At 39.6% G+C, this 16,376-nt stretch overlaps 1 protein-coding gene across 3 annotated transcripts in view; it reads right to left on the reverse strand.

The window, feature by feature from the left end:
* The window catches only part of tgfbr3 (transforming growth factor, beta receptor III), a 139,979-nt gene that overhangs the window by 14,336 nt on the left and 109,267 nt on the right, over window positions 1-16,376 (reverse strand). For all 3 annotated transcript variants that reach the window (XM_059983880.1, XM_059983883.1, XM_059983879.1), the window contains exons 10-15: window positions 16,151-16,303; window positions 14,981-15,106; window positions 12,993-13,172; window positions 9,437-9,739; window positions 8,635-8,764; window positions 1,648-1,689 (exon numbers count right to left, since the gene is read on the reverse strand). In XM_059983880.1, coding sequence (XP_059839863.1) covers window positions 1,648-1,689; window positions 8,635-8,764; window positions 9,437-9,739; window positions 12,993-13,172; window positions 14,981-15,106; window positions 16,151-16,303 — 934 coding nt within the window. The remainder of the gene's footprint in view (window positions 1-1,647; window positions 1,690-8,634; window positions 8,765-9,436; window positions 9,740-12,992; window positions 13,173-14,980; window positions 15,107-16,150; window positions 16,304-16,376) is intronic.

A 16,376-nucleotide genomic window follows, 5' to 3' on the forward strand; every position in this document is an offset into this window, starting at 1 on the left:
GACTAAGAAATACACTGTTGGCTTCTACTGCTGGTATCTTTTGGGGTATTATTTGTGCCTCAATTATTTTCATTTTTTAATAATAATCATCTCATTAAGGGACTTAAAAGAATAGTCTTGCAAGTTTAGTACTTAGTGTTAATTCTGTCTAAAACAGCATTACTATATTAGTTAAGAAAATCAGAATCACTTAATTGCCAGTATGTGAAACAAACCAGAAAATATTGTGGTTCAGTGCCAAGCATGAAACATAGGACAATACCAAGACAGACAACACAATAGCAACTTATAATTTCCAAGACAGTACTACACACAGCCATGAACAATCAACTCTTAGCAGAATGATTACATGTGCAAATGTCAATAATCAGACAAATAAATGTGAATGTATGAACAGAGTCAATAATTATCAACAGAACAAGGACAGCAGGTCAAACAATTTAAAGGATGCTGTGTGGGATAATTAGAATATTACACCTGAGTTAGTTTTGTTGAGAAGCTGGACAGCCACAGGAAAGTAGCTTCGGATGTTAGTCCCAGACAAACAGGTCAGTGTTCACATATAATTACCACACTCTTTCTGCTCTTCCTTCACGTACAAAACTTTGGTGAGCTTTTGGGGATGGATTTCACTTTGATATAAACCTGCCACAATACTTCTGCTGACAACATTAACTAATCTTGGCTGCTGAGTACATGCAAAGTTGTGGCTTGAAATACAGCTGCTACATTAATTAGCAAAACAAAGAAATGGTTGTGAATTAATGCTTTCATTTGCACACACTTTCGTATTTCTCAGTCTAGAGACAGGGTGAGACTGAATAGAAAGAGGAATTAATCCACAGTATTCAACTGTTTCCTAGTTTCTAAACCAAATACAATTATATACAAAATCACTCTTAAAAAGAGGATGGATCAGAAAGAATGTATGAAGGCAACTCTGAGTGAGCGAAGCTGCTAGAACAAAGTTTTTCGTTGTGCCTCTGTATATATGTATTTGTGCAAAGGACAATAAACTTGTCATTAGCCAGTTTTGTCCAAGAATCCCAAGCAGTGAAAATACACTCTGTGGCCACTGTGTTAGGTACTGGAGTGGAACCTGCCATGGTCTTCTGCTGCTGCAGCCCCGTCCACTTCAAGGTTCAGAGATGCTCTTCTGCACACCACCATTCTAATGCATGGTTATTTTAGTTACTGTTGCCTTCCTGTCAGCTTGAAACAGCCAGGTGAGAAGTAAAAGGTCAGAAAGGGGAATAGGGGGGTGCAGGGTTGAATTTGTTTACCAGAAGAAGAAATCAATGTTCATATAATCAGGTTGGAGGGTACCCAGACAGAATATAAGGTGTTGCTCCTCCACCCTGAGGGTGGCCTCATCTCGTAATGGAAATGGGAATCAGAATTAAAATTTGGCCACTGAGAAGTCCCGCTTGTGGCAGTTGGAGTGAATGTTAACAATGCTTGGAAGCCACTAAGTGCATGAAATATAGAAGCTGAATCAGTCATTATGCTTGTTCCATTATCCACTAAGATTATGGCTGATCACTTACTCCAGAACTATTTTTGTGCATTATCTGCTTGATTCTCCTATCACTAAAAATATTAATAAGCATGACAGTTGTACAGCTAATATTTAATAATTTAACTTACAAGACCGTGGTTTCTCTGCAATAGTCAGGTCTTCAAATTTTACTACAAAGAAAACAAAGGCAAAAATATGCATTACGTTATTTGTATTTGGCCTGACATCATACAAGACAACATAATGAGATGTAATAAAATATTAGAACATATATTTCTATAATCAGTGAAGAACGTGACTCAGTTACATACTGGTGCATATATGGTGCTCCCTAGCAGTTCTACATTTCTATTGCCTAAATATATCACTCACTTACAGGATGGCTTTGATCGATGCTTGGAAGAAGCTATCCATTTTCTCTCTTGGCTGGAGAAAAATTGGAGCAATGGGGGTGGTAAAAGTGGTTTTGATTCAACTCTGCAGTTAACCATAATTCTTCATTGCATTTTAAGTAATGTAGTGTGTTTTGGCTCTTGTTGCTCCTCCTTGGTTTTTTTAACATCATTTATCATTTGTGCAGAGCAAAAAAGGGTTTTAGCCCAAAATATCAGCTCTTCTCCATAGATGCTGCCTGACCTGCTGAGTTCCTCCAGCATTTTGTGTGTGTTGTAGAACAAGGTTTGTATTAAATATTTTCCCCACTCCTCTTGCATCCTCAAGAAGGAAATTTATCCAAAGTTATCAAAATCTTAATGCTCCTCTGGTCCACTCTGTCAATAGTGGCAGCTGGCATAATCAAAGACTTCACCTACCCCGGACATTCTCTCCCATCGGGCAGGAGATCAAGTCAAGTCAACTTTTATTGTCATTTCGACCATAACTGCTGGTACAGTGCATAGTAAAAATGAGATAACGTTTTTCAGGACTGTGGTGTTACATGACACAGTACAAAAGACTAGACTGAACTACATAATAGAAAAAAAACACAGAGAAAGCTACACTAGACTACAGACCTACACTGGACTGCATAAAGTGCACAAAAACAGTGCAAGCATTACAATAAATAATAAATAGGACAGTAGAGCAAGGTGTCAGTCCAGGCTTCGGGTATTGAGGAGTATTATAGTTTGGGGGAAGAAACTTTACATAGTCTAGTCGTGAGAGCCCGAATGCTTCGGTGCCTTTTCCCAGATGGCAGGAGGGAGAAGAGTTTGTATGAGGGGTGCATGGGGTCCTTCATAATGCTGTTTGCTTTGCGGATGCAGCGTGTAGTGTAAATGTCCGTGATGGCAGGAAGAGAGACCCCGGTGATCATCTCAGCTGATATATAAAAGCCAGAAAGTATGTACCAGGCTCAAGGTCAGCTTCTATCCCACTAGACTACTGAATGAACTTCTTGTAGAATGAGATGGACTCTCGGCCTCATAACTTACTTCGTTATGATCTTGTACTTTATCAGTTACCTCACTGAACTTTTCTGGTAGCTTTTACACTTTATTCTGCCTCAGTGAACTGTACAATGATTTGATCTGTAAAAACAGTATGCAAAACAGGGTGGCACAACCGTGTAGTTTTTAGCACAATGCTTTACAGTACCAGTTACCCAGGTTCAATTCCCATCACTATCTGTGAGGAGTTTGTATGTTCTCCCTGTGACTGTGTGGGGTTCTTCTGGATGTTCCAGTTTCCTCCACCAGTCCAAAGACTTAACAATCGGTAGGTTCATTGCTCATTTTAAATTGTCCTTGCAGTATCTCAAATAAATTTTTAAAAAAAGACATGGCTTTCAATGTACAGTATTGTGCAAAAGTCTTAGGCACATATATCTATTAACAGTGGAGTTTAAAAACATACGCTGTCACACACTGTACAATCAAAAGAGAGCAAAATGAACTTAAGACTTCCATTTCTGCCTCCTTCTTACTGTCTAAGTAGACCAAACACAAGTAAATAATTTAGTAAATTCTTCCCATATAAGTACAGCTTGTTTCTCTCATAAAAGAGCAGATAAACAAAGTCCATATGCTATGAAAACATGTTGTTTATAAAGGGGTGTGGTTATTTAATCCAGATGACCATTTTGTTTTTCCCAGGCCACATCAACATCTTCAGAGTTTTGGAGGATTGGATGTGGAAGGCAAGTGAGGAAAGATTTGAAAAGTGAGTGCCAAGTAGGCCTCATCAGTTGCTTTCTCCTGAGATGATGCCAATGTTGTGAATAGTCTGCATCAGACTGTTAGGGAGTGCTGATAGTGCATAGTTACAGAGTTTGTGGCAGAAGCAAAGAAAATTGCATTGTCCTTCCTATTGCTTATTTTGATAAAACTGCATATAATCTATAATAGGTACCAACCAATGTAGAGGCAGTAAGGTATTAAGAGATGTGGGGACAAGGGAAGGGGTGGTGTGGTGCTTTGTGTCAGCTTGTTTCCTCTGGTCGGGGACTCTGACCAAAGGACTCAACCTCAGAACAGAGGGACATCCTTTCAGAATGGAGATGAGGAGGAATTTCTTTAGCCAGAATGTGGTGAATCTGTGGAATTTGTTGCCACAGGTGACTGTGGAAGCCAAGTCACTGGTTATATTTAGGCAGAGGTTGATAGATTCTATATTAGTCAGGAGTTAAGGGATATGAGAAGTCAGGAGATTAGGGCTGAGAGGGAAATTAGATCAACCATGAAGAAATGACCTGATCCTACTCCTACATCTCCTGGTCTTATGAATAATCACACAGGACATAGCAGGGATAGGAAACATCACGAATGGATCTGTGGCTGACCAAAGGTTGGAAAGAGAAAATCACTGATGGAAGTGGTCTTGCTCTGTGATCAGAGTGACCAGGTTAGAATCAAGCAAAAACAATATGCATTATTCTAAATTAGACCTCCAATCAGTCAATTTATGGCTTTGCCACCAAGATAAATATCCAGTTCATAACTTTTGTAGATTTTTCTCTAAACAACTGTTCTTAGTTATCTAAAACACTATTTTTAGGGAGCAGATTTAAATAATAGCATGCATATGTATATATGGTTAGATTATCCTTCTTCTTCTATTCAATGATCCTTTTAAGTAAAATATGCTGAGCTACCGCATTTTAATAGGATCCAAATGCAATTTAATAAACAAATCTACACTAGAAAGCAAACTTCAAATTTCTGCCAAGGCATAAAACAATGGTTCATTCACTTTCCTTGTGAACAATGCCATACTAGTGCTCTGCTTAGTTCTAGCCTGCAGACTGCTGATCTGTTACAGTGCTTTTGGTCACTCTGTATTTCTCCCCAGAACTTTAATAAAGACATCTGCTCAGGCAGTGTCTTGTTGTGCCAGCAACGTACTGAATCCACCACCCCCTCCCTGGGAAGGTGAATATCCAGGACCAGGTGTGAACCCATAGTTGCTGCCCTATGCCACCTCAGCCACAAATTGGTCAGGGGAGGAAGCTATTATCTTGGTGAGCGATGAGGCTACTCAGAATGGAGATTGGTACAATGACAAGGGTGGAGCACAATAAAAGCCTGATGAACACAAGAGGAGGTATCATCAGGGACTGGCAACAGTTCTCTGTGTTGACAGACCATCCAGATCCTACTGTTTTTCTTGATACTCCCTGTTCTTTTCCTTTCTTTGCCTGCACAACTCTCCCCAGCTCAGAAACTTCTCTGTAGTAACAAGTTCAACAGTGGTCACCAGTGACCATGTGCCAAACCCTTAACAAATTACATGGTACGTCATAACCCCTTGACCATCTTCAACCCCTCCAGAGTACCTGCAATGGCTGATCATATAAATCTCCTTCGCAAATACCCCAGCTTTAGATCTATAAGTTGCATTTTACTACATTGATGTAGTCATCAATTTCGACTAACGATAAGCCTTCTTTACACACAGCATAAGACATAGGAGCAGAATTAGGCCATTCAGCCTATCGAGTCTGCTCCTCCATTCAATCATTGCTGGTTTATTTTCCCTCTCAATCCCATTCCCCTGCCTTCTCCCCATAATTTTTGATGCCTTAACTAATCCAGAACTGATCAACCTCTGCTTTAAATACACTCAATGATTTGGCCTCCACAACCATCTGTGACATTGAATTCCACAGATTCACTTGGCTAAAGAAATTCTTCCTCTTCTCTGTTCTAAAGGGTCGTCATTGTATTCTGAGGCTGTACCATTAACTAAAGACAATTATTTATCACTGACTCCCATTATAGCACTCTTTTTCCAAACAGGATTATCTTCCATGCATGTGCCAAACTGGTGCCACCCAACTCAGCTTCTGTGCCAACCCTTAACTACACTGACTTCCTGTATTCAAATCAAGGATATGTCACAATTATATTTAATCCTTCCAGATAAAGGCATTATTTATAGCAACATGCAGGGAGCCCTGTTCATCTGCCCATAATTCCAATGCTCTCCCTGAAAACTGACTCAATGTAAACAATGTAACCTTGATGGCTTGATGTACTCTGACCCAAATTTCAAACCTGTGTTCCAGGTCAAAAGCCACACTATCAGTGAAACCTTGTCATTCTACATCAATTAAATTAATGGTTTCCTTGGTGGCCTTCCATTATTCAATATCTTTTAGTCTTATATACTTCTAAATAGTTTAATAACCAACACCCTTGTCCTAACCTTGTGAAGAATCTCTTAAACCCAAAGTACATTGTGCTTTGATTCCCTGTAAGTATAAAGATGTCAGGTGATTAAATACTCTTTTAGTAGTTAGTTATATTTTTGAGTTTTAAAGTTTGGGTGTAAGAAAATATTTCTATGGAATTACATATTAAAGATAGGAACATTAAGCACCTTTTTTGAGACAAAGTAGTTCACATCATTTTAAAAGCGGAGATTGATAGGTTTTCGATTGGCCACAGAATCAAAGGTTATGGGGAGAAGGCCAGGGAGTGAGCGGAGGAGGGGGGAAGAAAAGGGATCGGCCATGATTGAATGGTGTAGCAGACTCGATGGGCCAAATGGCCTAATTCTGCTCCATTGTCTTATGAAACACACACCCAAATGACTTTACTGTTAAGTATTGCTCTTTGATATCCAAATTATCTGATTTCTTATCTATAGTATCAAAACCCAAACTGCCCGTTTATATCCACTGTAAAACTTATAATTTCTTCAGAAATCTCTGCACTTTCTCCAGTCTACCACTTTCTACAATCTTCTCCAGCACAGCTCTGTGCCTGAACCTTTTGCCTTTGACTTTCCTGTTCTCTTCAGTCACTTTAGCATTCATACCTGGAACCTTATCCTAAAGCCCTTATGCTTTTCTAATTCTCTGCCATCTTCTAAAATCCTCAGAAGTTTTGGACTGCTTTCTTCTTGCTCTTGGAATATGCTATTGCTTTGGATGTTACAGCATAAAAGTTGTTTCTGTTAATGTAGTCAGAAAATAAATGAAGTAATTTCAAAGTTCAGACAATCTAAATTCTGCAGCAAATTGGCTGTTTGGATTCAGAACTGGCTTGCGCATGGAGGACAGAGGGTAGTGGTTGAAGGGGCATATTTGAGCTGTAGGTCTGTAATTAGCAGTGTTCAGCAGGGATCTGTGCTGGGACCTTTGCTGTTTGCGATGCATACAAATGACCTGGATGAAAATGTAGATGGGTGGGTTAGTAACTTTGTGGGTTAGCAAGATTAGTGGAGTTGTGGACAGTGTAGAAGATTGACAGTGCAATAAAGATCAATTGCAGATAAGGGCAGAGAAGTGGCAGATGGAGTTTAACCTCAATAAGTGCACCTTGGTAAGCAAATGCAAGGAGACAGTACACTGTTAAGGGCAAGATCCTTAACAGTGTTGCTGAGCAGAGAGATCTGGGGATCCCACTTCATAGCTCCTTGAAAGTGGCTACATAGGTCAATAAGGTGGTTAAGAAGGCGTATAGAATGCTTTATTTTATTAAATGAGACATGGAGTTCAAAAGTCAAGAGCTTATGTTGTAATTTTATAAAACTCTGGTTAGGCTGCATCTGGAGTATTGGTCGCCCCACATAGGAAGGATGTTGAGGCTTTGGAGAGGGTGCAGAATAGGTTTACCAGGATGCTGCCTGGTTTAGAGGACATGCACTATCATGAGAGGCTGGATAAACTTGGGCTGTTTTCTCTGGAGTGCCAGAGGCTGAGGAGAGATCTGATAAGAGGTTTGTAAGATTATGAGAGGCATAGATAGAGTGAACAGGGAGTATCTGTTTCCCAGAGATGAAATGCCTAATACCAGAAGGCATGCATTGAAGGTGAAAGGGGGTAAGTTTAAGGGGGATGGGAGGGATAAGTTTTTATTCAGAGAGTCACGGATGGATGGAATAAGTTGCCTGGTATGGTGATAAAGGCAAATACATTAGAGGCTTTTAAGAGACATTTAGATAGGCAAATGGATGTAAGGAAGATGGGAGGGATATGGACGTTGTGTGGGTAGGAGGGATTGGTGTTTGACTTTCTGATTTGCTTTTTAGCTGCTTCAGCACAATATTGTGGGACAAGTGGCCCGTTCCTGTGCTGTACTGTTCTATGTTTTATACTCTATATTCACATAAACTTAGATAATTTGAAGAACAACTTATATTTATAAACAAACTACAAATTATTCAGCCACATTGATGTCTTTGACCAAAGGAAGATTGCTGTAGGTTAACGCTGACTACATAATGTAAAAATGTTACCATCAGTCTAAACACAAACATATTTGAAACATAGCATTTCCTGAACATTGCAATTTTTATAGTTCTGAACCTTTTATCCTCTGCAATATGCTGGAAAATGCCTACCACAACAACAACTAGAACTTACGCAGCCCCTTTAACATCAGGATCAAAATCAAGCTAAATCCGACTAGAGATTGATTTAAGGAACGAAAGGGGATATGGAGAGATTGGAGGGTTGAGGGCAGGAATTTCATAGTTTATGGAGGGAGAGTCATGTGGCACAGTACCAGGCCCTTTGGTCCAACATGTCCTTGCTGACCAAATTGCCCAAAGGGAGTCGGGGATGTCAGTTAGCCTAAACTGGAGAAATCCATCGCTAATCTCAATTGGATTATCAATTATGCAAACCAAGGCACACATAAACCATGGCCAGGCTTTTTATGGTGACTAACCTTGTGGGTCGGGCAGAATTATTCTTCCAGAAACAACTGCCAGTGGCTTTGTAAATGATTGCCTGTTTCTTGCCATAGCCATTATTAATTGGAAATTCACATCAGTGCAAGCTTCATCAGGAGGAACACACTGCAGCAAGAGATAAATAACAATACATAGTCAAAAATAAGCAAGCTTGATGGTTATCATGTCTCATGTTATCAGCAATGGCAAATACTGATTACATTTTAGTAACCAATGATTTGAATGCTTTTATCACTGGAATTTTTGCACAAGTATATTTGCTGCCAATGGATAACAGGATATGCCAATGATCAATCTCAAATGTTTACATGCCACAAATTTAAATTTGTATTCATGTTTACCAATAGACGAACTGCACACATGGTGGTAGAATAAATAACCCATTAGATCACAATTGTATAAAACAAGTCTGATAATATTTCTCAAAAGGTAACACACACACATATACCCAAGCTTAATTATGACACTGCAGAACTTAAGATACATGTTTGGAATTATCAGGAGATAGATAAATCACTCTGGTGATTCAAATTAAATATTTCAGCCTTTGGGAAATCTATAGCATTTTTTTTGTTTAGGCAAAGTCTGTATGTTGTGTTATTCATAACTGGATTATGTTCTAACAACTTTTATCATGGATGAGGAAATATAACTATTATAACACATTAAAGAAACATACAGCTTATAAAAAATAATTCTTTCAATGCAACGTTCCGGTATTTATTACTTTTTAACATCCTAAACTCAGATTATGTTCTATTGATTATAAAAACAAACCTTGGGAAGATTAGGAAATCCTTGGCTACCATCGTCATTTTTATTGCATAACATAATTTCACAATGAAGGAAAACCAAGGACATGTTATAGACCGGCTTAAAGATAAAGCTGAATCTCTTTTTTTCCATCTCTGCGTGTAGGAAATTGAGCTTCTGAGAACTGTAGAAGGCCACAGACTCTTCCTTTGGACAAATGTTTTCAATAATGACATAGTCTGAAGCAGCAGCAGGGTCTGATGATGGAGAAATGTAACAGGTTTGGATGACAAAACTTACATCTGGGTTAGATTTAGTTATAGAGACCTAAATCCAAGGAGCAAGAAGAAGAAAAATCATTAAAATGCTCATTAAAATATACAACATCACAACTAAATCAGCTGTAAAGGGGAAAGAAAAATCATATGAAAAAGTTTTTTCACCATTAATTATGTTTTACTTTATTGCAGTACAAATTTATTTTCATCAAGTGAATACTCTGAGTGTCTTTGTAATGGAATACAGGTTAAATTAGTCTTTCACACCATAGAAACACAAAAAAAATATAACACTATGCAAAGAACCAACATGTGTGGAATGGAAACAGATTTGTATCAAGTGTAGTTTGGAAAATTGCTTCTGCATTATTTTTTGTATCTATTTTTAGCTTGGAAGAATAATGCGGCTGATGTGAAGCTCCCACCTGAAATTGCAACTAGAGAACTGATAACCAAACTGACCAAGAGATATGTCTAGCCATGATCTCCTCCACTATTGTGCAGAGACCACATTCAGGTTGGAGGAACAACATCCTTCACCATTCCCCATCCCCTTTTCCCTTTCTCACCTTATTTCCTTGCCTGCCCTTTGCCTCCCTCCGGTGTTCCTCCCCCACTTTTCTTTCTTCCATGGCCTTTGTCCTCTCTTATCAGACTCCCCCTTCTCCAGCCCTGTATCTTTTTCACCAATCAATTTCCCAGCTCTTTAGTTCACCACTCCCCCCCTGGTTTCACCTATTACCCTGTGTTTCTCCTTCCCCTCCACTCCACCTTTTAACTTTACCCCTCATCTTTTTTCTCCAGTCCTGCTGAAGGGTCTTGGCCCGAAACATCAACTGTACTCTTTTCTATAGATGCCGCCTGGCCTGCAGAATTCCTCCAGCATTTTGTGTGTGTTGCTTCAAGAGATGCCTCTGGTTGGGCAGAGGTGCACTTAGACATTGATTTGGTATTATTGCCTGGGTGATTTTGATAAGATGCTGTATGTGATCTTGCTGAATCATGAAATTATTTTGAATTAATTTAGTTTTCACTATAAGTAGGGATCAAGTGGCTCAACAGACAACCAAGGAATTTCTATTTGTAACTTGAATGAGGAGAACCTATTAATACTATTATCTAACTTGAGAAAGAAGCTAAACACAAGAGATTCTGCAGATGCTGAAAATCCAGAACAACACACACAAAATGCTGGTCACACAGCAGGTCTGGCAGCATCCACGGGGGAAGAAGCTTATGAGAATTATGTAATGAGAGTACAAGCCCTCCCCAGTTTACCAACACCTGACTTATATACAGTTTGTACAATACAAGAAAGTGTTTTGGAGCCCAATGTATCTCTTCAACTTTGGATAAAGGAAATGCAGACTGGGTGACCATTTTGTGGGATATCTGATTTCAATCTGTGGATGTGACCCTGATCTTCCAGTCGCCTGCCACTTTAATTCGACCACTGCACAGCCTAAACAAGTTCGAGAAATAGCACCTCATCTTCCACCTGGGCAAGTTGCAGCCTTCCAGGCTCAATACTGAACTCTATAACTTCTGGTTACTCTGTTTTTCTGCTTGCATCAGAACTGAGCATTTCAGTTGTAAAATTATCCATCTATAAAACTGCCTCAGTTTTATGTACCAGACCCAAAATGGAGAAACTCAGCAGGCCAAGCAGCATCTATAGAGGAGAATAAAAAGTCAACGTTTCGGGCCAAAACCCTTCATCATGAAAGGAAAGAAGAGGGAGGAAGCCAGAATAAGAAGGTGGGGGAGAAGGAATACAAGCTGACAGGCGATAAGTGAGATCAAGTGAAGGAAAAGGTGGGTGGATGGGGAGGGGGGAAATGAAATAAGAAGCTGGGAGGTGACTGGCAGATGAGGTAAAGGGTTGAAGAAGAAGAAGGAATACAATAGGAGAAGACAATGGATTATGGAAGAAATAGAAGGAGGTGGGAACCAATAGGTGTTGATATGCAGATCATGATGGCATAAAGGAGAAAAGAATGGGTGAGAGAGCAACTAGAATAGGAAATAGAAAGAGTTTCTCTCTCTTTCTCTCTCCCCCCCCCACCCCCCATGAGTACAGGCTGACCTTCTGAGCATGTCCTACAGCCCTGAATTTCTTTTTACATTCCATTGCTTCTCACTTTTGAACTGATCTAACACCCACCAACCAGATGACCTCAACTACTTATCCCCAAGCACCCATCAGAGGTATTCCACTTGGCCTATCCACCTCTACCCCACCTTTCCTGCAACTTAGAATGAACATGTCTTCAATAAAAAATAAATTACAAAAAGGTGTTTGACCTGAAATATTAACTCTTCCCACAGATACTGTATGCCCTAATTAATGTTTCCGTCAATCTGTTTTTGTTTCATTTACTTCAACTTTTTAAAAGTAACTTGCAATTTATCTATAAAATCACACAGAAAGAAGTAGGCAATTACAATTAAATTCCCATTAATTCTTGTCAGGACTACAAGGATCTGAGTGAACACCTGGCTGGTTTGTGGTTTAAATTTCTTGGATTAAATTAACTCTTAGTTACTTTTGTGTGGAATATTGTAGACAACAGTGAGTGAGAATGAGGTAGACGCTTTAACACAACATCTTCAACAGATCATTTAGCACCAGGAAACTCAGCAACTTGTGTTTGTTTTTGAGGACATGAACACTGGTGCAAAATACCAATCACAACCAAGAGAAAATCTGCAGATGCTGGAGATCCATGCAACACACACAAAATGCTGGAGGAACTCAGCAGGCCAGGCAGCATCTATGGAAAAGAGTACACAGTCAACATTTCTGCCCAGAATGTCAACAATACTCTTTTTCATAGATGCTGCCTGGCCTGCTGAGTTCCTCCAGCATTTTGTGTGTGTTGCAAAATACCAGCCTACTCCGGAGATTGCATGCATAAAAGCCTGCTGAAGATGATCACAGTGCATTCCAATGCTGTTTATTAAAATGTGAATCTCACACCAATTAACAGGAACTTAAATAAATATGAATATAATTCATACATAAAGTGAGTACTTAGAGAGACCGTTGTAACATTATTAAAGTTCCTGGTTTTATAAGTAGTATTATTCACCAGAATGAAATTTTGGTCATTGCGTCATGAGAATAATCACTTTGGTCAAACCTCAGTATCACTTTTGGGCTGAAATTTCCCCGGTCAAACCAAAGACTGATAAACCACAAGCTAACCACATGTTCTTTTGCATTAACAACTGCCAAAAAGTAATTCTGCTAAAAGCACAGACTACACAATTCATCATTTGCAAGCTGGCCAAGCCATTACCTCAACATATAATGGGCGATTTTCTGAAACGGTGTGCACTCCTTGCGAGGGAGTGCGGAACAAGTCTGTGTTATACAGCTCCATATTCAAAGTTGCATTGTTGACTTGTGTCACAGAAGGGAAACGAGGACGTGAAGGCAGTTCTGATTTCTTGCTTGCTGTCATGTACGTGCAGTTAAACTGAAACAAGAAGTAAATTATTATTAAGAGAACTGTTGTGGTTGCAAACATCTATTAAACTCTTCCTGAGAATTCTAGGGCACGGGCTCTCTGCTTAGTACTTCCCAACAGAATGCTGATTTATTATTGCAGCCTTGGTCCTGGAGCCCTAACACTCAGTGCCTTCTTTAATCTTCCTTTAACTCTGAGAATGCCATCTCTACCTGTGAATGGATTCCATTTAGCAAGTGGGCTCTTCTTGTTAAGGCTTCCTACCTCAGAAAGAAAGTCAAAGAAGGTGGCTGTCTGTGTAGAGTGGATTATACGTTCGTTGCCTAGGACAGTACACCGGTGATGTGGGGTCTCAAGCATCCATGACAACCTCTGCACTTAGTAGGGAGTTTTGTGGTAGGCTTGGAAGAGTACACAATGTGTACCCCTCTGTACATGGAAAAATACACCCATAAGCAGGCTGCTGATGTGCTTAGAAAATGGTGTTTCCACACCATTGAAATGGTATTTCATCACTGCATGGCTTGGTGTGGAGTGAACCATGGAAGCAATGGTCTGTGGCTGCCTGCAAGAGCTAGTGTTGGGCAGGAAGAGACCAGCGTTGCTTCCACTCAATGTAGAGGTATGGGGTGCAGAACTGTAGTGAATGTAGGCCATTGTTACACAGATTTCTAGACAGTCTAGATTCCACACTTTCTCCCACCATCTTTTGTAGTATGCTGGATATGATAAAAGGGTGTAACATCCACTCTTTGCTGGCAAACACGGCTCTCTTCAGCCTTGAGACTCCGCCACAATAACAAACTCAACAATGCACACTGGCTTTTAAAGAAATCCACAGGTTGGGGAGAGTTGCACAATGATAACAGCAGCTGATACTCCCAGTTCCCAGTAACACCTGCACTATCTTGGTAGGGCAAGAGCAACCCTGAGCCCTGCTTTCTGATGTTGAGAGGCTGTACACCTCAACCTGACACCAGCTCTCAAGACCATCTTCTGCACATTCTCCTGCTGGCTCACTCCACCAAGTGCTGGTCGCAATTGCTGCATCATCACCCAGTTTCCATAGGCAATGTGGGGAGGGCAGGGTCCTTGTCACTAATGCAACTCTCTACATATATTGTGACACAATCCCTTTCAGTGCTGAATCTATTACTATTCTCATTCCCAATTCAGATGTATTTATCACATGTACAGTGAAATCTAATCCGAGAACATTAAAACTTGTTTTTACTTTATATATCAATGTCTTGGATGATGGAATTGATGGCTTTGTTGCAAAGTTTGTTGATATGAAGATAGGTGGAGAGACAGGTAGTTTTAAAGAAGTAAACAGGCTACAGAAGGACTTAGGCAGATTAGAAGAATGGGCAAAGAAGTGGCAGATGGAATACAGTGTTGGGAAGTGTATGGTCACAGACTGTGGTAGAAGAGGAAAACAACATTCCAAGTGTGGTCTAGTTAGAGTGTTATTGAGCTGCAATCTTACCTCACACTTCTTGAACTTAATCCTCCTACCAAAGAAGGAGGATTAAATCATACACTTCCTTTATCACCCTATCAACTTGCATGTCAACTTAGAGCAATGTATGGACTTGCATCCCAACATCTCTCTGTTCCTCCACGCTGCTAAGAACCCTGCCATTAACCTTGTACTCAGTCTTCAAGTTTGGTCTTCCAAGGTGTATCATTACACACTTGTCTCTGACACCATTCTACTGAACTTTCAACCTTTGTATCATCTCTTTTATGAAGTCTAACCCATTCTACATACACAAATGTGAATGGAAAAACAATATGCAAGCTGCATAGCATACCGGAATGGTTCTCTGTCTGCTTCCAACTAGGTCATCACCATCTCCAGGGTAGCCGTTGTCTCCTGACTCTTCATTATCACTCTGCCATCCACTTCCTTCAACAGAGGACTCTAACTGCATCACAACCTATCAGTGAGGGAAACATTTAAAAATAATTAAATTTAAATAATTTTTTTGAAATACTTGATCTGCAAAGGTCATTGGTCATGATTAAAACAACAGGAATAATATTTCCTAATCTCTAATTAGCTCTCTTGCACAGTGCTACCTATCACTATTCCATGCTCTCTCCATCAGCAGCTACACATAATCTCTCCTCTGCCATCCTTAGTAACTTTCTCCTTTAACAGCCTAGCCTTACCACTCACTGGAACATTGCATTTTTGGAAGATTCCTTTGTTTCTATCCACACCTCCATGTGAATAGATCTTCATTTTACCTCCTATTTTCAGCTTACATTCCTTCTCCACTACAAAGAGAAATCTCAGATACCACTGTTTGTGCAGAATTTTATAAAAGTATAATTTTCCTCTTTTTCTCTCTGTCTTTTATGGAAGAGCACAGGCTGCCACAACAGCATACAATGATATACAGATTTACTAGCCTCTCCTCCATGTGTGCATCACCTGTTAACAGCCAAAGTTGTACATGCAGGAACAGGCCTACATAATATTTACAATGCCTGGTACAGCACCAGTTATAAAGTAACTGGCTGGGGCCTATGGAGTCTAGTACAGAGATTTTGCCTTAGATGGGCCTTCTTTGAAGAATATGCTTTCCTAGTCTTTCCCATGGGCTTTTCAATGACCTCCAATTACCAAAAATGACTGCTAACTACGTCCTCAATCTTTCACTTGTCAGACTGACTTCCTTCCAATCTCCAAATGCTAAACCCTCTAATTAATATTCTAGCTCAAGCCTTCTTTTAATTTATAGACTCATTTTTGTATCATTCCTTGACTGTAGATCTGTTATTTCTAAGATCTGTTGACAATGGCATGCCTAAATGGCGCTATTCAATTTTCAAGCAATAATCTTGATCAAAGCATTACTTTCATCTTCAAAAACCATTGACAAGAGCTAACAATCAGCTGGTGGACAGGACAAAAAAATCTGCTTTGATCATTTACAGCTAGTTAAAAAAGGCAACTTATCAATTGTTTTACGTACCGAATTCAAATAGATGATGGAACCATCCATAGATGGATACATGGTCGTCTCACAGCCAGTGAGTGAAGATTCCAAAATGTAATGTGTGGCATTTACTTTTGCTTTACAATTTGGATCTAGTAGAGAAATCTGCATTACTGCAGATATGTCATCCTGTATAGGGATAGTAAAATGTAACACATCTATTCAGTACAAGTTACGTTCTTACAGCGATACAATTAAAACA

The sequence above is a fragment of the Hypanus sabinus genome, chromosome 11 (assembly GCF_030144855.1).
Source record: "Hypanus sabinus isolate sHypSab1 chromosome 11, sHypSab1.hap1, whole genome shotgun sequence".
Classification (NCBI taxonomy): Eukaryota; Metazoa; Chordata; class Chondrichthyes; order Myliobatiformes; family Dasyatidae; genus Hypanus; species Hypanus sabinus.